Source organism: Buceros rhinoceros, unplaced genomic scaffold (assembly GCF_000710305.1).
Source record: "Buceros rhinoceros silvestris isolate BGI_N320 unplaced genomic scaffold, ASM71030v1 scaffold25084, whole genome shotgun sequence".
In the NCBI taxonomy this organism is placed as follows: domain Eukaryota; kingdom Metazoa; phylum Chordata; class Aves; order Bucerotiformes; family Bucerotidae; genus Buceros; species Buceros rhinoceros.
The window spans coordinates 4409-30175 of NW_010408209.1; the positions used below are offsets into that span (position 1 = coordinate 4409).

Consider the following 25767-nt stretch of genomic DNA (forward strand, 5'->3'; position numbering starts at 1 on the left):
TTCAGCAGATGCTGAAAGAGCCCTGGCAGTAGCTAAGCTTGTGTAAGTCATCTTTTTTCACCCCCTTTTTGTTTGGGATTTTTATGAACAGAGGAATTATTTTGGAAGACAGTTTTTTGTGATTGAGAGGATCAAGGTAGGTCTTGATAGTACCGAGAAAAGGTTTGTAGGAGCTGCACAGTGAAGCATAACATCTCAAGAGGCCAGTAGTGTAATGGTGTAATTGCAGTTACTGTTTAAAATAATTCTTGCTCAAAGCAGCAGCTGCATTGGTTCTGTTCTGGGATTGATGGCTTTTTGGTGCAGTAAGTCTGTCCTTGGTCTTTCCAGTATCCCTTGGCATTGCACAGCTGCAGGAAAGACTGATATGCCTGAAAATGTGTCCTGCTTTTGTGGTTTGAAGCCCCCAAGAAAGTGAAATGAAAGTGTCTCTCAAACCTTTTTAAAAGGTGTTTTTAAGCTTCCATTTTAAAGAGATGGAAGCTTCCATAGGACCAGCTTTAGTGACAGCAGTGAATTTAATGGATATACTTATATATACTTAATTGTAAATAAACATATTTCGGATAAGTATTTGCAGCTTCTGTGCAACGCTGGTCATTGAAACCTGTGGACAGACTGATCTTCAGATCACTGTTAAAATAAATATATAACTTAGGTAAGCAAGAAGCTAGAAATTCAAAAGTTCAAATAGAAACTTAATCCTAAACTATCTTTTAAGTCTTAATGATGATGGAACAAGTTTTCTGGAAGGATGCCTGCTTTCTGATTCTTGTTCTGATATGCTGCAAATATTTTAATCTCTCTTTCAGAGAGAGTGACGTAGCTGCTATTGATATTAACATGGGATGTCCAAAAGAATATTCTACTAAGGCAAGTGGATTTTGATTACTCTTAAATAAGCCTTTTCTTTCTTAGAGGTGTGATGTGTGGAATACATGTTCTGGTTTTCTAAGTTGAACAAGTTCAAGCAGTAAAATTTTCATGCAGATAAACAAGGGTTTATTTTTTTGCAAAAAACAAATCTTGAAAGTGTTGTGGCCCTAATGCAGTAAAATAACATAGTCTGTTAGAAATATCCCTTAAGAATAGGTTTGGTCACTAATTAAACATACCATATTTTTCAGTGGATAAGCACGTGTGATATTTGTCAGCTCAGGTTTGTGTGGACATGTACCATTGAGCAAGTGATGATTTTCTGTCAAGCATTTTCTGTCAAGACAGCTACTGAATATTAAGAAAAATGTAGTGAGGTTGTTAAACTGTATTATTGTACAGAGTTAATGCAAAAGCTGTTTAGAGTTACGGACACTGACAGACTGCTGTATCTTACATTTAAAGGTAAATTCTCTCAGGTGGGATAAAATAAAGTGGGTTGGCTTTTTATGTTTTCATGAGGTTGTTCAGGTTACATGTTGGGTGAATTAAATATGTTCTGCTTAGCCTTGATAAAAATAGGAATCAGTTTGTCATCTGAGCAGGTAAACATTGACAACTTAGCAATGCTGTGTTCAGTTATTTGCCAATTTTAAGTGGGAGGAGGATCAATCAGTTAAAACTTGATTTTTCTTAGTTAAGCAGATGCAATTCTAAGCTAGTCCTCTATCATCTGTTGGTAAAACCGAGTAGTCAAACTGGTTGCTAACACTGTTAAGCCAGTTAATGTATAGGTAAAGTATCACTGAATTGGACTGTGGAGCTCCATTTCGATTGTTGGGTGTTCATGCAGAACAGATAAGAGAAATTTTGCACTTATTGTCAAAGGAAAAGGACTTCAACTTAGAAGGCTTAAAACTTCATTGCAGGGAGGAGGCCTGGCTGTGGTGTTTAAACTTTCTATCCTCTGGTCTTTTTGTAGTATTGGCCTTTTTAGCATTTGGAGCAAGTTCTCTGTGAAGTTGTACTGCTTCATCCTTTAAGCAGAAAACTCTGTCTCCACACAGGCAGTACTTCCACTTCCTGATTTGGTGTTACCCATCATTACACTTGGAAGCTTTTTACTGGCCTTTTACTAAAGCAAATGGTAACTTGAGCTCTGCCTTAATTCCTAGTATCAGCCTAAGCTTTTATAGAGCTTATATATATTCTTATTTTGTCAAACCAAGTTGCCTCTGGGAAAAGTAAAACTATTTTCCCCTCTCCTCTTTCACAGTAGAAAAAAAGAGGATTTTTTCCCTACTAAATAGACAATTTATTGTGTGTAGTACATCATGGCTGATTGAAATGCCATGTGTGGTGCATGAAGGCAATGTTAAAATGGGGAGTAGTAAAGGCCAAAGCTGATGCTGCTAAACATGCCGGTACCTTACGTGTTGCCCTGTCATTGTATAGACTCTGTTCCACATAAGTATGTCATCCTCCCTTCTCAGTTTTTCAGGCAGGAGAAAAGAACGCTTTGTTTAAATGGATTTATTTTCCAGTAATGGAACGTACCTTTTGATAAAACTGTTTGAAAAGGGCTTATTTTAGATCACATCACCTGAAAGAAACAGGACAGGCTATGTCACAGTTTTGGAACAGAAGAGTGCCATTATGACTGTACCTAGAGTACGTAATCCTCCAGGACTCCCGTTCCTGGCAGGCCCTGGCCGCCCCGTGCCCGGGTCTGTGATGTCCGGAGGTAGAGCAGCGACTCTTTCACGGGCACCCCCTTGCCATGGGGAAGGAGCTTGCGTGCCCTTGTGAGGTTGAGAGCTGTGCTGGTGGTGGCGTATGCCACCAGTCGAGTCTCCCAAGCCAGACAGGTCTCAACTGAAGGGTCGGACAAAGTGTGTCCACGGGCAGGATGGGCTCACTAGCCTTCGGGCACCATCCTAGGAGAAGGACAACTCTGACTCCAAACCCGGGCAGATGGAGCTCATTTAGGCATCCATCATCTAAGAGAAGGATACTGTAAACAAACCTACAACCCGAGCACTTTGCTGTCACCGTCCAGGCTCGCTAGGCCCTGGCAGATAAACCTCAGGTGTAAAGGATGGAGCCAGTTCCGCGCACGCTGCGTCTCGCCTAAAAAACCCACCGTGCAGGCCCGAAGGGTGCACTCATCGCTTGCAGTGAGCGTGGGAAAAACCCTTCCCAGACCTTGGTTCACGAAGCCAAGCCATGGTGAGAGTATGTAAGAGGGCTGGTGTTTTTCTGCCACAGTATTGCTTTTCCTTTGGAGCACGTGAGGTGTGTAAAAATGTTGGATGTTTAAGGTATCTCATACCGTCACTTAAACAGTTCGTAGTGTTTCAGTCTGGATCTGTCAGTGGTCAGTATTGAAAGTACCAGGCGATGGTGCAGGGAAGGAGTAGGGTGGATCAATTTATAGGGGGATTTTCTGTCTCACTGCTTCTTTGTTTTGAAGGTTACTTAAATTCTTCTAATATATTCCATCTAACTCGTGAATAATTTTCCCCACATGTATTTCTAGGGTTTTTCTGTTTTGATCCCATTAACTTTTTTGGTTCAGTGGTAACTTATGAAAATGAGGAGGGAAGTGGGGTGTAGTGAAAATAAATATATTACACTCTTTTAAACTCAAATTTTAATTTCCTCTCTTCTAAACCCACGAATAAAAAGAATCCAGATTCTGTTGGTTCTGAAATTCTGCTGGTTTTCTGCCAGAAGGCTTTTAAGATAAAGTGGTGTTACCAAGGAACTGTAGTCGTGTTGAGGATGTGTCACTAAACTCATAATGGTCTGATGGTATTTCCAGTAATGTTTCCGTTAGCCTTTGTTACTTTCTTCTGTATTAAACTAATTACGTGGAAGACTATTGTATCCTTCCATAGAATCACAATTAAGAACAAAACACCGAAACATCCACCCTGTACTAGGATGGAAGAACAAAAATTCAAATGCTGGTGAATAGTTAGTCTGACAGTAGTTTTGAGTCAAAGTTCATACAGTTTTGAACTTATTTCTTATATCTGCCTGTTGGCCTCTAGGTCTATGTTTGCAGATGTAATAGTGCAGAAAGAGCAGCTAAAATTCTGAATGGTTAAAGCATTCATAATTTGTGTCCAGTAAAGCCCCTTAATTTGTCTTAGTCTGTTCTCTTAATGTAGCGTGTAGACAAACTGCTGACATCAAGACCTCTCAAATGTCGTGTGTAAGGTTAAAACAATAAATCTGTTTGGATGTCAGTGAGCAGAAATCGGGTGATTACAGTTGTGGAGGATGGCTTTTTGAAATCCTGTCTGCTCCATAAAGTAATGGGAGCAAGTTGGTGCCCGGAGTTACTGTGCTACAGTTCTAAGAAATGTTTCAGCGAAATGTTCAGTAACGCTCCTGCCTTTTTAGATTGTTCCATTTTCTCCTCTTTTCTTCTCAATATAACATTGTACTTTTGCTGTGGTCTGCTCTTAGGCAAAGTAGTTGAGTTGAAAAATGTGTTTCTCTAGTTTGTAACAGTTTTGGTGTGTTTTCCCAGGGCGGTATGGGAGCAGCGCTGCTGTCTGATCCTGACAAAATAGAGTCTGTAAGTATCACCTTGTGGGTTTCAAACTGCCTTGGAAAGCGTGATGTGCTCTGCTCCGCTGGAAGCAGGAGCGAATGCAGAGGACAGATTTGTAAAAGCTAGAGTGGAGTAATCCATTCTGAATACTGAAATGAAGGTTATGGATAAATTATCGAGATTTAGTTCTCCTTGTCATTGTCTATGAAATTGCAACCTTCCTCCTTTTCAGTTGAAAAACTTCCGCAATGTGGTGCTGTATTTGCAGAGGGAGGAGTTTTACATGCATATGTGTGTAAATCTGTATAAAACCCTGTGGGAACCAGTATGAAAAAGGACCATACGTATGTATGCGTGTATTTATGCCTATGTGATCTCTTATATATGTAAAACCCTGTATGAACCTACATGAAAAGTGTTTATACCTATAAAGATATCTATCAGAGGCCATTACGTGATCCTTTTAAATATGGCCTGTTGGACTTAAATTCAGCCTGTGAAAAGCAGATTCTTTGTGTAGCTCTGCTCTTAACTGGTTAAAGTAACAACTTCTCATTTGTCTGCTTATTCCGAGTTTGTTTTCATGAATTAAATGTGTTTTGTGTTAAACGTGGAATTTAGTTTACAAGTTTTGTTTTCTTTTAGAAGATTTAATGATATTACTTAGTACTTGCCTCATTTTTTTTTTTTATTTTGAAGGCTTCTGTTTAAAAAAAAAATCCCTATTAGGGAATTACAGAATTACATTTAGTTTTCATAAGAAACTCACAGATTAAATACTACTGAAACGGTTGCATGAAAATTAAAGACTTTAGCACTGTTTTGAAATTTTCAGTGTGCTAGTCACCTCATATTAAAAGCTGGTGTTGAAACTCCACCAGCAATTTATTGCTCTGTAAAAATTCAATTAAAATGAAAAAAAAAAGAGCTGAAATTAAAATGGCTTAGACTAGAAATAGGTTTGTGTATCTGTTGGATAAAATCACATACTCCATTACACGCTGCATGTGTCTGTCTAGCACCTAAGATTCTTACAGAGGAATGGTAACCAGGGTTACGTTGTTCTAATTTCTTTGTATCTTCAAGAGAGAAAGGAGGAGAGCTTTATTAATGTCACTGTTGTTATCACAGTTTTGTCTTTTTCTTTTTGCAGATATTGACTACCCTTGTTAAAGGAATTTGTAAACCAGTAACCTGCAAAATCCGCATTCTGCCCTCAGTAAGAACATAAATCATCATGCTAAAGTGTTTAGTTTGTGATTTAAAATCAGTTAGAATACACAGCATCCTAATACATTGACATTTTTTACCAGTTACTGTGAAATAGCACTTAGAATTATAATTTCTGTTTGTGATGCTGCCTCGACCTAAAAGGTTATCTGACCTGCAGGAGTTTAGAGATTGTGACTGTGGGTTTGTGAGATTCCACAACACCCACAAGGGCACAGAGGCTTTTATCCTCTAGATTTCTCGAGTTTATTACGGATTACCACAAATATTACAAAAATCACCATAGCAAATACACCTGTGATTATTAAAGCAAGATACAGATAGAGCTATCTCAAGCTATTACAATGTATTGGTAACAATGAACAACATATATGAACAAGTATAATAGCAGTGACTAATTAGCAGCGTAATTAGCAGTGACTAATACGGCAGCAATCAGTTATAGGGATGATCAATAACAATATCATAGTCCAAGTTCCTGCAAACGTATCAATAATACAACAGCAGATGTACTTACGACAGATTACTTATATGTGTATGTTCGCCGTAACGGTATCAGTATCAAGTGCGTTAGATCCCAGAAGAGGACCCCACCATCCCTGAAGAAGGAAGACAAACCGATCCAACCCCAGAAGGCCGATAAAATAATAGACAGAGACTCACTGCGACCTGTGTGGTGGAGTTTGGAGTCAGCGAGGCATCGCTGGCAGGAGTCCAGGATCTTGTAGGAAGTTTGTGCAGAGAGTCCAACCTATTTAGGAAGAGTATGTGCAGCATGGGAAGCTCTCAGAGACTAAAGCTCCATTTTAGATGAAAATTAAGTCATTCTTATGTCAGACACAAGAGGTTGTAGGACACCACCCCTTGAGCAGTGAGTACATGCTGTTAATTTCTGTTTTTCACCCCGGGGGAATCAAGAGATGACTGTTGCCTGTTCTTTTGGAACAATTTTTTTTATTTCCAGACTGTTCGCTTGTTCCTGCAGCTAGAACAGCCAATGGCAGTTACGGTTCTTAGAATTTTTTCCCTTTTTTCCAGACTATTTTTTACCTTTTCAGATGACAAGTTGTTGATAATGGCTCTTGGGTTTTGTACTTATTGGTGATATCTCAGGAGGCCTCTGGTTTCTAGGTACCCAGCTGTACTTAGCAGGGATTCTTCTAGTTCACAGGCCTAGTTACCAGCCTAATGGTTTTCAGGCTGGCAGGCATTTTTTCTCTCCATATTTTTCAGAAGAAATTTTTTTCTGTTCAAAAAATTTTCCCCTTCCAACCAGGTCACCTTTCTGGCTGCAATCACTGATGACAAACTTCATTTCTCATCTCTAATGTAAAAAGTCAAAGCACTAAACATCAAGTGTCTACATGTGATTTTGTTCCATTGAACTCCACATGTGGATACCTAAATTTAAAAAAGTATCTTAGTCCTGTGTATTGTAACCCACTGAATTAATCCCAAAGTTGTTGCTGGTGGATAAGCACCAAATGAAAGGGAAAATACACTCTTATTTTGGAAGTCGACTGCCAAATGTGGAAGTGACTGATGGTAGCGTCACATGTACGTAGGCACAGTGCAATGAACTTTGAATTTCTTGACAGTCTGCTTGAAGTTTAAACTTCAAGAGGAGAGGACCAAGCCCTAATGTTGTGTCTCCCAACTTCCAACATTCACGTTACCAATGAAGATTTCACTGATGAAATTCTCTTTACAAAAGAAACTGCCCGTGCTTTATACTCATTCTGCACTGCGAGGAAATTTTGCATTACTTCTGATTTACTGTTCGTGCAGTGACAGCAACACGTATGACAAATGATACCTGAATTAAAAATAACTACTGCAGCCTTTTTAGAAACTCTTTGTTAGGTTGAAGCACTGAAATTGCCAGCTGATGCGAAGAGATTCACAATCTTCCTTCTCAGAAGTATCATCTTCATGGCAATTTGAATGCTTTTTATTGTCTGGATAGATTCTTGCGGACAATCATTCATTTCAAAGAAATTGTGGTAATACTGTTATATTGCTGAAGTTACTACAATTTATTTTGTCAATATTTTTCTCTTAGTTAATTTATTTTCTTTTTTAATTAGTTTATTTTTAATAGTTAATTTAACTATTAATGTAGTGAAAATATGTAGATTCTTTTTTCTTCTTTTACAGCTGATGTAGCTCCCTTACTATGTTCTTTTATTCAGTCAAATTCCCTACATAATTTTAAACCTTCAGGAGATGATATGGCTTCTCTTTTAATGACTGATTATTTTGAGTTGTCTATTTAATTACCTGCCTGGATACTGTGATTGTGCATGACCTGGATAGGTGTTTCTGTAGGGGTGAACAGTAACTGAGCTAGCTGTTGTTCCAAAGTCATTTACGTGTGCACTTTAAATGAGTAAGTGAACAAACAACGCCTGCATGAAAGAATCAGTAGCTCTGTGATCATTTTGGTTCTGAAGTATCAAATCAAAGAACTGGCACCTCTGCTTTTTATTTTCTACAAGTACTCTAGAGCCTTTTTGTTTCAAGCTGCTTTTGCACAGCATGTCATCCATCAACACAGCAGGTGAGCTGCTGTCGCTGTGTCCATGCCAGCTGGTAGATGTTGCATTTCTCAAAGATTGACTGTGCTGTTTTTGTAATGAGCCACAGATCTTTCTCCAGCTTTTGAAAAGAAAGTTTGCTGTACCTTTTTTTCATTCTCCCTTTCCCCAAAGCTGCACAAGACAGGCTAATCCAGCAGCGTGCTGCATTTACACCTGCCTTTAACAGCATCTTACTTCGAAGATATACTGGGAGCTTCCCCTTTTTCCCCCTGTACCTTTTAATTCACTGGCCATGTATGCATATCATTAGAAATTTTTAGGTATTAGTTAAGACACATCTGAAAAGAATATTTATAGATGAGTGATTGCATGTTACACTGACCTCAGAAAGCATCATCTTATTGAGATGGGTTTTAATTACAATTTTCAGAGTAGTTAGAGCAGACTTGCTAATCCAGTGCTTTGTATCATCTTCAAATGGCAGTTTAAAAACTTGTTTGAAAATACTCTCCTACTCCTACCTCTTGTGTTACTTGCTTTGAGAAAGTTTGCCATCTATAGTTTCAAGGAAGTATTGAAAGTTAACTCTTATTTTTGTTGTAATATGTAGTTCTGTAATTGAAATATCTATTAAATGGTTATGCGTGTTCAGAGCTACTGTTGAAATTCAGAACTGTATCCCTCTTGGTAAAAGAAGCTGTACTGTTTGTACAATGATCGTCTGATAGTTACTCCTTTTTCTTTGAACTAAAATCACGCCATTTTCTCTTACCTCTCAGGTTGAGGATACTCTGGCTCTGGTAAAGAGGATAGAGAAAACTGGTGTTGCTGCCATTGCAGTCCATGGAAGGTAAATCAATTGTAGGCAAGAAAGATTTTTTTTTTTTTTCTTCAGTGTGCTGATGAATGTAGCACAGTAAGATATGACTAGAGTATACTCTACATGTCTGGTTCTGATGTATGTTCTGTTTTCAACTGTTAACTAAATTGGTGTTGTAGTAAATCAGTGTTTAGGGAATTTAACTTGCTGCTATTTTTCAGGTTTTTTTGTCTCAAAGATCAAATAAAGCTGATCCTCTTGCAAACACTATGTAAAAGAAGCTGCATATCTGGATATGGAATTACAGTAACAATGGTTTAAAATGTATTTAATATAAAAATTCTCTTCTTGTTAATAAGAAAGGAAACTACATCAACTATATAAAGTAAACAAGTCTGTCTCAATAACCCTTGAGCATGACTGCTGTGATTCAGATATCTACAAATCCCATAGGAAATCTTTGGTCTTGTCTTTTTTGTTTGTTGGAAAGGAAGAAGGAGGAGAGGCCGCAGCACCCTGTCCACTGTGATGTGATCAAAGCCATAGCTGAAGCAGTCTCCATTCCAGTAATAGCAAAGTAAGTTGGCCTAATTAGCTTGTTATTGCCATATGCCAGCAACTAAAGATTTGCAAGTGCAGGAAAAAGATCCTTTATGTAGGGTGAATACAAGGTTATCTGTTCCGGGAGATCAGATCTGAATAGAGGTATGTAGCAGTGACAGAAGTTCACTTATGAATATGTATACACCTCAGTGTTTTGTTTAAAAATCCTGTGCATTTTTTCAGAAAGTATTGCTTTTGTGTGTCCCTGTCTATCCTATGTGAGTTGTTCCTGATTGCATCCAGCAGTTCTATGCTTTTAAGCCCTTGTTATCACCCTGCCACTGTATGTCTTGGACACTTTCACATTAGAGATGACCTGCCACGCTGCTCAAAACCAGTGTTCTATTCTGTGGCCTCGCATTTTCTCTGCCTTAGTCTGTGGACATACGGACAAGATCCCACTGAATCTGTCTGCTTGTATTGGCAGATCCTTCAGTATCTGTGGCAGTAAAATAAGGAACACAGATAAGCTTAGAAAAGTTTAGCTACAAACAGTTAAGTTTTAAGAGCGATCCTGGAAGCAGAAGTAATGAAACTTATCAGACTGTCCTGAATCGTATCTGATCTGCTTGACCAATGTCTTTAGCTGTTTCACCGCTTTGTAAGGGGCAGTAGAATATTCTTGGCCAGGGAAGCAGAGTCCTTAAATGAAGTTGTCTTCATTGGTTTTGAGTTTTCATGGAAAAGCTGCATCTCCATACTTACATCACCATATACTTGGATCAGGAATTTGAGAACTGCTTTCTTGTTTGTGTTTCTATGCAGAAAATACACTGGGAGTCAGTTTTTGCCTTTAGAAGAGTTGTTTCTGTACCGGACAAAGGAGATACTCCATGCTGATAATCTTTGATCCACTTTTCAGTGGTTTACGCTCTTTCTAGTTTTCAGAATAAGTTTTAAACCAATACGGAATTAAAAAGCCAAGCAAAATTCACATGTGCGTTGCCATGAATCCTTTGCTTGCCAAGATAGAAGATGAAGTTAACAATTTTTCTTAGATTTTATGCATGTCACAAATGCCAGCTCTGAGTACTTTCTATGCTGTAGAAGTGTGCAATTAAGATATAAAAATATCGGAGGTTTATTGATGATAAATACTCTTACTTTATAGTTCAAAAGTCCAACTTCTATTTTACATTTAAGAGATGTTGTGAAAGGAAACTTTAGGAGAAAAAATATTTCAGCTGTTCTTTTTTGCTTACTGACGTGTCTGACGTGCTGACTTTCAAATCAGTGGCAACACAATAGAAGCAGTGCAACCTTCTTTTAACTTTAAAGTGCTTTTGATGGATCCAGAAGTACTACTTGTAGTTGCCCTCCATATGTCAGTGCCAGAGTGACAGTGGAGTGATGGTGTCTGTCCTCAACTTGAGTATCGTTTGTGCCTACAGGATCAGTGAGCAGTTGAAGGCCATTGCAAGGTATCTTTTTTCAGACAACATGGAAGTGATGCTTTGTGACCCTTGTCCATTAAGATGTGTGTGAAAGTACATGGTTTGTGTAAAACAAACCATATTCTATCTTTGTAAAAGGAGTCTTCTATTTTTGAGAATTATGCGGATGATGGAAAATATAATCAATGTTTTAATGATCTAATTTAATGTTTTAATAATAAAACTGAGACCCATTTGTTCTTTCAGGTTTGAGGTAAGATCCTATACAGGCTCTACACCATTATTAATGTAATGTCACGTCAAAAATACAAGGCTGTGTTAAAGTACAAGTAATAGATAAAACTTCTGTGATTGTAACAGTGATGTTGATTTTTAGCGGAGGATCTCATGACTTCATCAAAGAATATAAGGACATTGAGACCTTCCAGAAAGCAACAGCCGCCTCATCAGTAATGATAGCTCGTGCTGCCATGTGGAACCCGTCTATCTTCAGAAAAGAGGGTCTTTTCCCCTTGAAGGAGGTCATGCGAGATTACATCAAATATGTATGTTCTTTGGAAGATCTTACTTGTAGTTAACATTGTTTGGACTTGTCAATCCAAGTCTTTCAACAGTATCTGAACTCCTCTTAATTTCAAAGACTTAAACTGTGGGGGTATTTTAAAATACTGCCTTCAACATGAGTCTTGCAAATCAGCTGCTGCTTCCTCTGTTTTGTTCAGAAAAAAAGGTTCAGAAATCTGTATTAAGAACAGTTTTTCCTGATCATTCTTTTCTTACGTACTGTACTTTTTAGCCCTAGTTTCTTGGAAACATTTGAGACGCACAGGGCTATCAAAAATGTCTAGGAATTTGAAAAGCTAATGATACATAGTCCAACTCTCTTGATGTCACAATTGTCCAAATAACATTGAACAGAAAACTCAAGAAATATTAAATACTCAGTTGCTGCTAGATTCATTTTTAGAAATTAATTGCTTTTCACACATAGTGTCAAGAATTTTTAACAGCAGGGAAGCAGAGGGAATGATTTACCAATAAAGTAAAGCTGTGTTGTACTATAGCTTCATTAGCTGAGTCATCTGTTATACAGTTTTATCTGTTATTCAAAATTTTAATGACACATAATAGGACATTAATCAGAAATCTGTGGCTTAGATCATGTAATAAATTCAAAATTTTTTGGTTTTTGAAGATTTGAACTGCCATTAACTAGTTACTAAAATACCACTGCATTGCTAGTCAGTTCTGTAAACTGGTCAACTGTTTACTTCATACATCTATGAATAAGTTACTTCTGTTTGTGAAAGCATGCCAAAATAATCAGATTGTACTCACATTCATGAATAGTCTTGAATGAGTCAGCTGTGTGTTGTGGTTGCTTTTCAAAAACGATTTTGAAATTCATCAAGAGACCTGAGCATTATGTAAGATAAATTTGTTGGTATGTTGTAATAGACTTTGTCTCTCTCCTCTCCTCAGGCAGTGAGGTATGATAATCACTATACCAACACAAAATACTGTTTGTGTCAGATGTTAAGAGAACAGTTGGAAACTACTGAGGGCAAGAAGCTGCATGCTGCACAGTCCACACAGGAGATCTGGTAAGCATGTTCTTCAGAAACAGGAACTGCACTCTGTCAAACTTGCAAACCACTTCTGTCTGCAGCACTGCCCGACACTTCATACCTTCAGCAGAAGTTGCAAAAAACCCAAAAATAAACCAACCCAAAAAAAATTCCAGTTAGTGAGATGTTGAATAGTACAGTAACCTTCTCCAGGTTTCCTCCATGGTCAGGTGTTAAAAGTTTAGCCCTAAAACTGTCTGGGTATGTTCAACATACCAGTCTGAGTGGTGCTGCAGTGAGTGACAGGCATTTACCCAATGTTTGCAGTAACTGACTAAGAAGAGTTTCAGTGTTCTCAAGTGTTGGTCCGGAGGTTAATAGTGTGGAGTTTGTCTTCTTCCAGAGATAATTATTTTAATTTTCCTTTTTGCCTGTGGAGTTTTTCCTGTTACTGGAATATTTATGACAAGACATTTGTTTTACAAGCACTTAGAGATGAGCTCAAAACAATGTGTGAAGGTCACCTATACAATACTTAAATGTGTATTATTTGTGCTGCTTCTCTTCCCTGAAGTATCTTAATGAATGATGACAACCTTTTTGAGGAAATATAGTAGCTTTAATGAGTCTCTTCATCCTGGACATCTGAAACAGTCTGGGTGAAGTTTCACAAATGGGGGAGACAGAAAAGGAGGAAGGAGAAGTTTGAGAAGAGCCATCAAATAGACATGTGACTGAAGAATTCACACAGAATGGAGGGGAGTCCAGGTTTGGACTCAAACTGAACAAAATAAAGGTCTGAGCTTGCACGTGTCGTACCTATGTTGTGTGCTATAGGTATCCTGATGGAATGGAGGGGAAGAGAGAGACTCTTTTGTAAAACAAACAGTCTGAAGCAGTTGTATTTTATTGTGTATGAAAATTGATAGAAATGTTGAAATCTTGGAATACTTTGCAAATAGAGTTATGTTTTCTAGCAAACCCTAATCAGCATTCTGTTCATATTTCAAACAAATGGAAACGCCTGCAATCCTTTGACCAGTCTCTAGTAATTTACCAGTTTTGGCTCTAAAAACTGCTGTCCACAATTATCACATTCCAATACAATGAAGGGAATTTGTATTTTATACATAAAAGGAGCTATCCTTCATTATTCATAAAGGAATGATAGAGTCAATCAATGACATTTAAAGTTTGCAAGAAACCGACTTTTATAACTTCAAATAAATGTTAGCCAAAAGGCTAATGAATAGTAATGCACAGTATGTAAAGAAAAGAAATTGTAATGTGAGTGTCAAGCCTTTAAAGAGGTAATGAAGAGTCACAGTTTATACTCGTGAACACTGGATAGACGTCTAGGTTAAAACTTCTGGGTTAACGTACCCTGCCTAACAATCCTTTAGGGGCTTCCAAAATTGAACGCGATCAGGTTTTGTGTGCGTGATGCAATACCATTTTCAAAATTGGCTTAAGCAGTGTGTGTGCATGAGAGGGACAGAGAAAGCCACTTGAGAATTTATAAAACTGGTTTCTGTCAGCAGACTGGGTCTTTAATGGCTGTTCTCAACAGCCTGTTAGACTTCGGGATAAGTGAAGAACATTCAGTTGTTTAAAAGGCACCTGTGCATCTTCAGGCCAAAGTGTTCCTTCACACTGCTGTCTCCTGGTGGCGATGACACGTTACAGCCACCCGAGGCTTTGGCCTCTGTACTGAATGCAAGAGAACAGGCTGCTGCATTTCAGACCTAAAGTTTATATAACTATACGTAATAAACTGTCTTCTCTTAGAAGCATCAGTTGCCTTTATTCAGCGTCACTGCTTTTCCACGTAGAGCACTGGACATGGCTTCGTGGCCAGAGTTCATTTTGTCACTGAACAGCCTCATACCAATGAGCATTCTCATAGCAGTCAAAGTAGAAGTTTTCTCATGCTGCAGGTTTTATTGTTGTCATGTCAGAAAATGAATAGTCTCAGGTTTTCAAAGTAGATGCTGCCTGCCATGGAACTGAAATTTGAAAGGATTTGAGGCTCTTGCCTTTGACCCAGATCCTAGTTGCTTCTTCTCTTGGACTGGGCCTTATGAATAAAATTCTGAAATCAGAAAATCTGAGATTTTGAGGTATTTGGATGTTATAGTGTTTATTGCTTGTAGTATTTTTAAATACTAAAATCAGAAGAATACTTTATTTCCTACTTTTTTGCTCATATTGCCCTTGTGGACTTGATGCACCAAGAGTCACTGAGAGATGTTCTTTGCTGTTTCATACACCCACGAGTTATTTATTGAGCTACTAACCGGATCATTGCAGGACCTGCGTTTCTGATTGATTCTGCCTGGACTTCCAGGCTACAAACTGAATATATAGTGCTAGAATTGAGAACATTCTTTTTCTACTTGTAGCTCGTTAGTATATGATACAAATTGAAGGAGAAACTCTACGATGTCACTGTACAGAATATAGCCGCACTTCCATGTGATTCTCTGAACATATGTGCTCTATTTAAACACAACTGACTTCTGTATTTTTCTCTATGTGATACAAAAATTTACAAGCTGATCTCTAATACAAAGGAATTCTGTTTGAATAGTGATGTTTTTGAAATGGCTGACTTCTATGAAGAGACAACTGCTGTCTTTGAAACAAAGAAAACGTCTTTAGAAACTGAGGCACGAGATGAAGATGACCAAACTGAAGATCCAGATGTAATTAAAATGGCTGTTAGATTTGACAAGTAAGCATGCGCATAAACTTTATCACGATCCTGCATCGGTAAATACAAAATGTGGGCTGGGGTTGCGGTAGGGTTGGTTTTTTTTTGCTGTTTGGATGTTGCAAGATGTTCTTCAGTTTTCAGGCTTCCCAAGACTGGTTAATTCTCTCAGTTGACTCATTGAAAGTGCTGAGAGATCTTAAAAAAAATTCTAACGGCTGTACATTGAAGCATGTGAGGATACAGAGATACAGAGATACAGAGTTCAGCTATTTTTAGTGAAATTTAATGTAAAACACAATACTACTTCTATGAAGTCCTGCACAAATTTCATAGTACTCTTTTCTGACTGGATAACGCATGTTCATCTGCAGTCTTCTAAATGTGTTCCACAAATAACGTGTTCCTTGAAAAACTAATTCGTGGAATAATGTACAGTATTTTAAGTGACCTTGGATTATAATCCATGAAGCCTTTAGGGTTGTTGTTACTCCATGCTACATCCGTGCTGTGGCTACTGTTTGTTATTAAGCTTACCAAACCGCTCAAGAGGGTGATCTAAAAGGCTCCGCAAATCCAGTCAAAATGCTGTAGTATACAGAATATATTGTCTGACTCTCTGAGGACCAAATACAGTGGTGTTACAGGACTTCCTTCTTCTGTCAAGTACGTGGGGCTGTAATTCTGTGTCAAAGGGAATCCATGCCTACCTTTCGTACTCTGTTTCTATTTGGTAACTCTTACACTGTCTCTTAAAAGAAGCAGCTTATTTTCTTTCTTCTAGTGTTTCATCTTCTGTTGTTGCTTAGAGCAAGCAGTGACAAACTGTATCTCTTCTGTGTCACATATTTAGTTAGACTCTCCTTTCTGGTACATTTCTTTAGTTGTATTACTACAGGGTGTGAATGGGAAGAATTAACAGAAAAATTTAGATTTTATTCTAGATGTTATGTCAGACGTATTACTTGAATTATCTAATAAGGAAGCAGCATTTTTCTCACTATTTGAGCTGTAAAACTAAGCCTCAAAGAATAGTTGGTACAAGTAATATAATAAGCAACACTATATGTTTTAAAATAGAACTCTGTGCACAGTTGTTGACCACAAGTTTTTCTGTCTAGGCGAGAATATCCACCACAGATTACTCCAAAAATGTATCTTCTGGAATGGTGTAGGAAAGAAAAGCATCCTCAGCCTGTTTACGAAACTGTAAGTCAGTGCAGAAACCCTTTCAAACCTCTTCCTCTGCCTTATTCAGGAAATTAAGTATTTTAGACCTCAAGGTAGTGAGAAATTCTGCTTCCCAGTCTGGCTCTTGAGTAAGCACCTTCAGAAATGGAAATACACGTATATATGAAAACAGCAGCTTATTTGACTAGAAAACAAAAATTTGAAAGTCAGACCTTCAGTCTGGGTTTGTTTCATGTGTGGAAGAAGTTGCTGTAACTACAGGTCATTACATAGGAGTCCATGACTGACTGACTGCTGTGAAGTGAAGAGTTTGGATTCAGAATGTTTTCTGTTGTTGCACGCTGTTCTAGATAGGAACTACAGTGGACAGGACCAACTGCTTGGTTAGATGGGGATGTTATTTGCCCTTTTCTTTTTTTGGTAAAGTAAATTTGCAGTTTGGACAGTTTTAAAATTTTTAATCTTAAATATGCAAGGTTATATTTGTGGTGGGAAGTACAGTAATTTTAAAGGCGTTACTTATTTGTGGAGTAAAGACAAGATGACAAGGAACCTTCACACTCTTTGTTCTCTAAATGACGTGACTGTTTTTTGCCAATCCTCTCTCTTTTATTTCTTTTCTCCAGATTCAAAGACCACTGGATAGATTATTCTGTTCAGTAGTGACCGTAGCTGAGCAAAAGTACAGATCAACTCTGTGGTAAGCTGTCCTTAACGGGTTTTGCAGCTGTATTGTGGTTGTTTCTGAAATGTTCTTGAGACTTGCAATGAAATGGGGCTCAAGTTTATTCCAGGTGACTTTGATAAAAGTAAACTAAAAGCTACCTCTGGGAGGGAGAAAGGAATTCTGAGAATTGAATGTGACGAGAAGTAGTCTTTAGCATAATCAAGTAAACCATTACAGATTTCAATTCACTGAGAACATTAACCCACTAATTGTATTGGAGGGGAAGCAATTAGGTGACCCAGTTCAACTGTGTCTGTGAAGAGCTCACAAACTAACAGAGGGAGGCAGAGGGGAATGTTGGAGGAGATAATGTCTTCAGCCACTCCAGCAGATCTATTCTCAGTAACAAGTCAGGGGTAAGAGTCCATACAGAATGAAGCAGAGGACAGTTTAGTGGCTTCTCAGAGATCACAGATAATCAGCAGTTACATCCAGGGCTGCTCAACTGTTTCATGATGGTATTTTATACAACCATCTTTACAACTTTATTCCATCGTCTATTAATACTGGAGTTGATTTCAGGCATTTGCACCTAAGTTGATCTTGATTTAACTGCGAAGCTAGGGCTCAGAACTGAATACTTAAGAGGAGAATGCACACAATTCTTGCTGATGTTTGCAGCATTCCTGTTCAGAAACACTAGGAAGTTAAGCTCAGCTGATTGAAAACGTTTTCTTCTCCAAGTTTCCTAATACTGAATTTCACAAAAGTGTAATCTGCAGTCCTGCTCAGAAATGACAATTTCGGACCAGTTCCTGCTTGTGTCAGCCTCAGTGAACTTGTACGCCCACCAGATCATATTTGGGCCTGCGTGTCTTTCAAGAAAAGGGATCCTTCAAAAGTCAATTTTAGTGATCGTATTTGTAAAAGTTAACTTTCTGAGGATTGCAACCACTTGGGCCAAACACAAGTTGTCTTCACACCTTTGAAATGAAGAGTGTTTGAGACACAAGACCTGATAGGAACAAATTTTGTAGAAATATTACATCAGCAGTGATGCATCAACACTGACACCTAGCAAGAATCAAATACGTAATTTCTGGAACTGACCTATTTTGCTCTTCTGCTGAGATGACTACAAATGCTGTTTATTTCATGGTGTTGCATCAGAGGCAGGAAATTTATTGTCTCTTGGCAGTGCAGAGGCTTCTGTTTCTGCTTTTACCTGTGCTCTATCTGCTTGCTCTTCAGGGACAAGTCAAAGAAACTAGCAGAACAGGCTGCAGCTATTGTCTGTCTGAGAACACTGGGTGTCCCAGAGGGAAAGCTGTGTCAGGGAGAGAGTCACCCGATTAACAAACGCAAGAGGGAGGACCAGGAGCGCTTGAATAACAAGGACCATGGAGAAGATCTTCCTGAACCTTCCCATAAAAAAGCTAATTTTATCGAAGAACCTTCTGACATGAATATGCCTAAGATGCCACGATAGCATGGAAATCAGAGGTTTCACGCCTATGCAGCTACAGTTAGCTCCTGTTTGTATATCTTGCTGTTCCCATTTCATTTGGACTCTCTTGGAGAAAGATAAATTCCCCAGTTGTGAAAAATGCCAGTGAGATGTTTACTGTTCAGCACTTGCTGTCCCCATGGTGCCTTTCAGACAGGATAAATTAGCTACTTGATTTTAAAGTACCGTGAGAAGATTATCCCAAATAATAAATTTTTAAAAAATACCAGATATTTTCAAGGCAATTTTGTCTTCGGTTTTATTACTTGGTTTTTAAGAGATCTACAGTGTGCTGGTAAAGATGTATGAATATATCGTCCATAAGCAGATGGATTCATTGTGGAGCTATGTAGAACTATGCAGAAAAATTTATGTAGGAAAATATTAGTAGCCAAGTAGACATGGTTTTGTCACAAGATTTTTACGTGTGCCTTGCAAGCTTTATTTACACCTGTTATATATGAAGAAAAAGCTTTTTGCAGAGAGGACTTAGAAGTTATGACACTAAGCATGAAAATAACGTTCCTCTTTCATTACTTCTACTGTATTTTACCCTCCAGAAACAGGACAATAGGATTAACCATCCTTTCCAGGTCTTGGGTACTGCAGTTGTGCCTTTCCAGTAAAGAGCCGTATGCCAAGCTTGGTAGCCATGAAATTGTTGAACGAAGGGATGTAGAGTTGTTTTGTTCTTTTGAACTTGGAAGTTCTAGTAAATGTCTACACATAATACTTGCAATAAGGGGCATCCAGACATGGCCTTATGTGTTTGTTCCTGAAATGTGACCTAGTTTGCCTCAGTACTTAACTGTTGGTGATACTGGTCTTAATCAAAGGCACGTGTTCTCTTCTTAATTTGCTATCATCATGGTTTCCTACTAAAGCAAGCTATAAGTACATGCTATATGCCAGGAGAGGATAAAGACCCAGGCTGATTTCGTGGCAATTCAGCTAAGCTTGAATCCCCTGAAAGAATGTCTTCATAGATTTAGAGAGTTCAGGGATTTCAGGTAATGGTTTATTGAAATGGTAGTTTACTTTCCCTCAACAGGGTGAGATATCTTGAGATTATTATCAATTCTGGTCTGAAAAGAAAATGATAGGGGTATCATGCCATGATCTCAGAAATATTTTGTATAAAGACCACAGAAAATGTTATGAATTTGAATGTAGTTCACAAATAGTCATCCTATTTAAAAATCTGAATCTCTTTCCTTAAGTGATAGTGCCAGCGTTAAACCATTCTTTTACAATGGAAGAACAGTAGCTCACCAGATACTATACAGACTTGTGAAATTAAATACATGTGTATTTGTATTTAAAATGCCTTCTGTTTACATCAGATTAATTTATAGTTAATCTATATGGTCTAAGAAGAAAGTTTTTCTTGTTCATTTTGTACGTTGCAGTAAATGTAGTTGAATATATTTACATTTGATGTAACTTCAGTGCTAGAAGTTTACTCCGAAGCAGCAGATGAATTTGCAGTATTAACCAGAAATTTCAGAAGTAGCCATTTGCCTGTCGAGTGCTATCTGGGTATCTTGGAGCCATACCCTGGACTATTTGGAGCCATCATAGAATAATAGAGAAAAAGTCTTTCTTAGGTTCTGTTAGCACACTGTGCTAAATCACAGAATGCTTGAGTTAAGGGACCTCTGGACATCTTCTGGTCCAACTCTCTGCTCAAAGCAGGGTCAGCTACAGCAAGTTTCCCAGGACAGGGTTTTGTGTATCTCCAAGGATTGAGACTGCACCCACAACCTTTCTTGGCAACCTGTTCAGTGTTTGATCATCCTTATGGTAACAAAATGAGGGTTTTTTTCTTCTTGTTCTACGTGAAATATCTGGTGTTTCCGTTTGTGCCCATCGTCTCTTGTCCTGCCACTTAGAAATATGGCTTTATTTCTTGTGACCATTGTCTGTCAACAATAAAAATTGAATCTTTGGATAAACCCCTGTTATTGTAGATGGTGGTGTCTGATTATGGTATGGACTTGTATGGCAGCATTTATGGGAAGCTTGTAATGTCTGTCTTGGCTCATAGAAAAGACCCCAAAAAAAAACACTGGGGAGAAAGTCTGCCTCTTTCAGAAAAGAGGTAGGATCACTCAGCAGAGGAGCCCAGGCCTCTGTAACAGCATTTGTACCTTTTCTTTTTCTCTCCCGACAGGTTGTCACGTGACAAGACTGTGCCTCTTTCTACCCCCTTAGTGAGGTGTAGCCTATGCAGACTTTTCACGTTGTTTCCTTCCAGCAAGAGGCTTAGAATGCAATTCAGAGCACATGTTTATGCAGGGGGATGGTGACTCCAGTGGTGCTTGAGAACGACCTGAGACCAAATTTTACACAGACGGCTGAGCAGCTTTCTGCAGCATGCTGTCAAATTCACAGGGACCTGTAGCTGAAGGTAGACTCTTAAACGGTGTAGGAACACCTGAGCACGTAGATGCATGTTACAGGATGTGTCTTGGGTTGGTTGATGGAGGGAATTGGATAATACTGGGTATATAGTTCTCTGTGAGCTGAGGGAAACCCGATGTTAACACTAGACTGAAGTATCTGTATCATATTTACATTAAATCCGGTGGTGCTGAAAGTTCTGGGAGGAGGTGTTCCTGTTTCCTAATAAGTGCATGTTTTCAAATCTTAGATTATTCTGTGGTCACCAATGCTTACACTTACTCCTCTTAATTCATTTTAATAGATGCATACATTAATGAGGCTGCCTGTGCTGTAATTAGGGTTGGCTGTAGCAAGGCCAAAGAGGCCATGTGAAAGTGAGAGTGAGGAGTCACCCAGTTGGAATGAGCACTCGGTGCTAAACATAGAAGGCTGTAAATTCTGGCAAGTGGCTAGAAAGCAGAACTTGTTTGACACCCGTGATCTGTTTCAAACGAACCAAAGAAAAGTTGCAATTGTGTAGATGCGTGTGTGCACACCAGTGTTTTGGTGTAATGACTTTTGTTACGTGCATTCATTCCACTTAACTATTACAGCTAATGTGTGACTTACTCTGATCATTCAGTTCATCCTGACCAGCTCTACAGAGAGGACAATTGTTTACTGTGTACGTTTCCTTCTCAGCGCTGGCTTTAAAGTACATACTTTGGTGACCAGTGCTTGCCTTCTAGAAATTGTTCTATTCACGTGAGTTTTGAAGAGCAGACTACACTGGTGACTCCTCTGTCGGAGTTTCTCCTGTGCTTCTCTTTTCTGCTGTACCTTTTGTAAACAGAAGGTGGCAGATTTTTTCAGAAAAAATGTTGACCTCTGCAGTGTTTAACAATCCAGCCATTGCACTTCTGCATTCTTGCATAGGGTGGCAATTGAGACCACAGTTGCGTTGGAGATTTCTCCCCACTCTTCAGAAATCTTTTTTTTTTTACTTTATTTTAATGTAGCGTGAATATGATACTTGGTCAATACTAACCAAAGCTGTGCTCTATTTTAAGTATTTGCTTAGTGAAAATGTTTCACTATTAATCCTATGGAAGTCGGTAAAGCAGCTGTTTTTTTCTGTCACAAGGCTACAGCAAGCAAACAAAAAGCAGTTGTGTTTTTTTCCTTGGTACTGATGCTGGAGAAACTATTCATAATGATACCTGCCAAAGTGTGATCTGTGGGCATGGGAAGAACTTTAACTTGTCCTCCCTGTAGCCTACACGTACTCTCCTTGTTAGAAAAGTGAATGGGAATGCAAAGATATTTTTACTAGCCTTTTAGCAGGGATATACTGACTGTGGGGCTACCTCCAGGGCCTTGCTGGTTGGAATGCTTTTTGGAATGTCCCGGGCTCTAAGCCCAGCCCCGCCCTGGAATGTGAGGTTAATTATTGGCGGTACAAATACAGAGTTTGAATATCAAAATCCTAGAGTTCCCCAGCACTGCAATTTCAGAAAGCTGGCAAGGGAACCACATGTCTGCTCAGCTGCTCTCTGATTCAAAGCCTAAGCGTGCCTTGGCTTGCTGGGGAGGAGGAGAGCTGGGGTGGGCTGTGTTTTGGTTTGGGTTTAACTTACCCATTATGACCTGCAGAAGGGTATGCTTTCCGAAGACTGGCAAGACTGCAAGAGGTCCCAAGCAGGTGTTAGCTAGACAGTAATCTTCATTCATACATGTATTTTATCACTATTTCTTCAATCAAACCTACCAGCTCAACAGACCTGAGAGCTGTTGCCTTGTTAAACAGGAGTAAGCTTATATTTGGACTCTGAGTCAAGGAGCTATGTTGATGAGATGGCCTGTAAGGCTTATGTTTCAATCTGTACCACAGTGCAGGAGACAGATGGTATGGGCTTTTATTCAGAGTTTCTGATGACAAAGCTGATGAAAAACATTAAAAGCAAGATGCAAAGCCTTTGGTGAGGAGGGAGTGCCTGGTGTATCGTTAAACGGCGGTTGCTAGGTCAGTTAAGGAGAAGAATTGATGAGCTCCAGAGGGAGTCTAGTCCTGTCACCCTCACTCAGATGAACATTAACCTCAGATTTAAGTGAGCAGGCTTAAAAAATATACTGTTTGTGGTGTTCATTTAGCTTGCGGATGAAACTGTGTTGGAAGAGTTAATATGAATCTGCCTGTTAAATATCTATTGGATACTTTTTCCTTGCCCATCTGTTTCCTGTATTTAAAAAGTTATTGTTTGAGATCCTCTGGGGTACGAACCTGTCACTTTACTCATTATAACTTAATTATCCTTGGTAGTCTCCATACATTTGTTAGTGTCAGTGTGTTATTGTGTTTGATATGAAAAATGAGTTTCCTGTGTAACTGCCTTTAAAAATTACTGCTTGGTGATTGTAACTGAAGTGGTTATCATCAATCTGTTGTTGTGAACATGGGTTTTTTGATTAGTATTCCATGGCATAGAGCTGACAGAACAGGATTTGGGTACAGATCTTCAGTCTGTACTTCTGGCTGTTTTAAAACTGTATAAACACTTTACCTTTCCTAATAAGGTTTTCAGTTGATTTGTGAAATTACCTAGGCAGTGCTGGGATGCTGCACGTGCCGTGCATGCCTGTGTTAGCAGGGATTGTTAGCACTTGGTCGTAGGTCTTTATGTTAAACTTCTTGAACAGAAACTGGTAAAATTATTTCCCTCGTTGTGGTTGGAGAAAAGCGAGAGTTAGAAAAATATTAAACTAAAAGCTAGTACTTTTCTTCCTTTTATAATTGTTGGAAAACCTTCTTTTGAGTTAGAAAAAATTTAGGGTCTAATCAAACTTCATTGTGAAGCTTCTCAGTGACTTGGTTGATTTGAGTCAGCGCATGCTTATTTACATAACAAATTAGCTACTGCAATTTTCTTTACTTTTCTCAGGCAGCAATAACGTGAATGGCATTTGCTACTTTACTGTTCTACTAACTCTGAATCATCATAAAATTTAAAGCAAAATTCCTGGCCATCTGTGTATCTGCTCTAGTTACATACTCACGTAAGTTCTGGGCAACAAACAATTTAAAAGCTGAAACCATTGTCATTGTTTTCTTCTTACTGTGCTGAATTAAAGCCAAATCCTGGACACCAGACAGAACACTAGTAAACATGTCTGGTAGAGGTACTTGTATGAACCACAAACCCTGTAAGATCTTAAGAGTGTTAAAACCAGTATGGGACAGTTTCACTTCAGCAGAAGCGTGTGTCTGTTTCCCCTGATTGGCATACAGTGCTTTTGTTTTGCCATTTTTTTTCAGAAGTCAATTTAACAATATTCAGATCCCTAGGTGAGAGGGAACAGCAGGTGGAGTGTTCACGGGGGCATCAGAATGATACAATTTCAGAAAGCTGGAATACTGAGACTGCAGGGTTAAGCCGGGAAATAACTGTGGAGTTAGACCATGATGCCTACCTGTTGTACCAGTGACGTGGGAATTCTAGTTTACTGTCTTGCTGGCCTGTGACTTTCTCTTATTACAGCTAACAGCCGCTTTCATATTTTGCTCTGCCTGAGCATGGAAAACAGTTGTAGTACTTACAATGTTTGTAGCCCTTAGGCTATATCAATACTGCACTATGAATACTGGATTTATAGAGATTTAATAAACTATATTCTCCCCCATTAACTTTTATGAGCATGCCAAATGTTGCAGTGTAGCCTGTGAAATCAGTGGGGGTCTGCTCACTGGTATAGGTAACATACAAGACTATGCAATGTGACCCGAGATGTGTGTGTATCCTGTAATGGCAGGGATGCTGGGATGAAGGGATAGAGAGCTCAAAAAAAAAACCCCAAACCCTAGTCACTGACATCGTTCTGTACAGTAGTACTGGTTCAGCTTTTACCCATTATCTTCCTGTTCATACTCAGTATTTAAACTTTTGGGAGGCTGTAGTAGAAGGATTCCCCATTCTTTGTTAGAGACAAAATGTGTAATACAACACTTATCTAAAATTATGCCCAATGCCGCTGTGTTATGGAAGCAAATGCAGCCCAGAGTATGATGTGAGACAGTTTCCATTTCATTTCTTCTTGTAGAGAAACACACTGAAGACAAACAGATTTGTCCCACACCATGGTTACTTTTTATCTACATCTTAATTAAAAAAAAAAAAGGTAATTTAGATGAAAAGGAGATTTTTCCAGAAAGGGTGGTTGTATTTCCATGAAAGGAAGAGCTAACCTCATCCTGTTCAAAAACATCTCGCGTTCACCTATCACGGCTAGGCTGCCATTGTACGCACTGTTTCCCCCTCAGCCCAGCTTGTGAATGCACCAGATCACCTGGTCGGAGAGAACATTTCGCCCACGCAGGTCACGCTTCTCACTTCCCTTGTGCTTCAGAACCCCGTGTGCACGCTGCCATCGTGCTGACGCCCTGTATGGCCCAACAAAACAAGACAACAATGATGTTCCTGTGCGAAAGTGTGTACAAAAAGTGAACAAACGTTACAGGGCTTATGGGAGCCAAACCTGATCCTCAAGACATGGAAACTTCCCCTCTGGCGCAATGAGAGGTAACAGAGTAGTGTCTTGGTTTAGGACATTCTAATCCTTTAATTTTGTTCTTACTAACTGGGTATCTGGGGCCTGTGGAAAATCTTCCTGTTCCAAAGCCAGAGTTCTCACCTAGGCCAGTAGTTTATTCCTG

The 25767-nt window shown here is 38.9% G+C and overlaps 1 protein-coding gene across 2 annotated transcripts in view; it reads left to right on the top strand.

Annotated features, from left to right (window-relative positions):
* The window catches only part of DUS2 (dihydrouridine synthase 2), a 23232-nt gene extending 4313 nt beyond the window's left edge, over positions 1 to 18919 (top strand). The window contains exons 4-15 of one of the 2 annotated variants that reach the window (XM_010134795.1): positions 1 to 42; positions 813 to 873; positions 4418 to 4465; positions 5595 to 5660; positions 8991 to 9061; positions 9522 to 9608; positions 11405 to 11573; positions 12511 to 12632; positions 15187 to 15330; positions 16431 to 16518; positions 17127 to 17200; positions 18419 to 18919. The exon at positions 1 to 42 is cut by the window's left edge and continues 2 nt beyond it. In XM_010134795.1, coding sequence (XP_010133097.1) covers positions 1 to 42; positions 813 to 873; positions 4418 to 4465; positions 5595 to 5660; positions 8991 to 9061; positions 9522 to 9608; positions 11405 to 11573; positions 12511 to 12632; positions 15187 to 15330; positions 16431 to 16518; positions 17127 to 17200; positions 18419 to 18656 — 1210 coding nt within the window. In that variant the 3' untranslated portion in view covers positions 18657 to 18919. The remainder of the gene's footprint in view (positions 43 to 812; positions 874 to 4417; positions 4466 to 5594; positions 5661 to 8990; positions 9062 to 9521; positions 9609 to 11404; positions 11574 to 12510; positions 12633 to 15186; positions 15331 to 16430; positions 16519 to 17126; positions 17201 to 18418) is intronic. The other variant, XM_010134796.1, reaches the window with a different exon arrangement.
* Positions 18920 to 25767: the final 6848 nt, after the last annotated feature.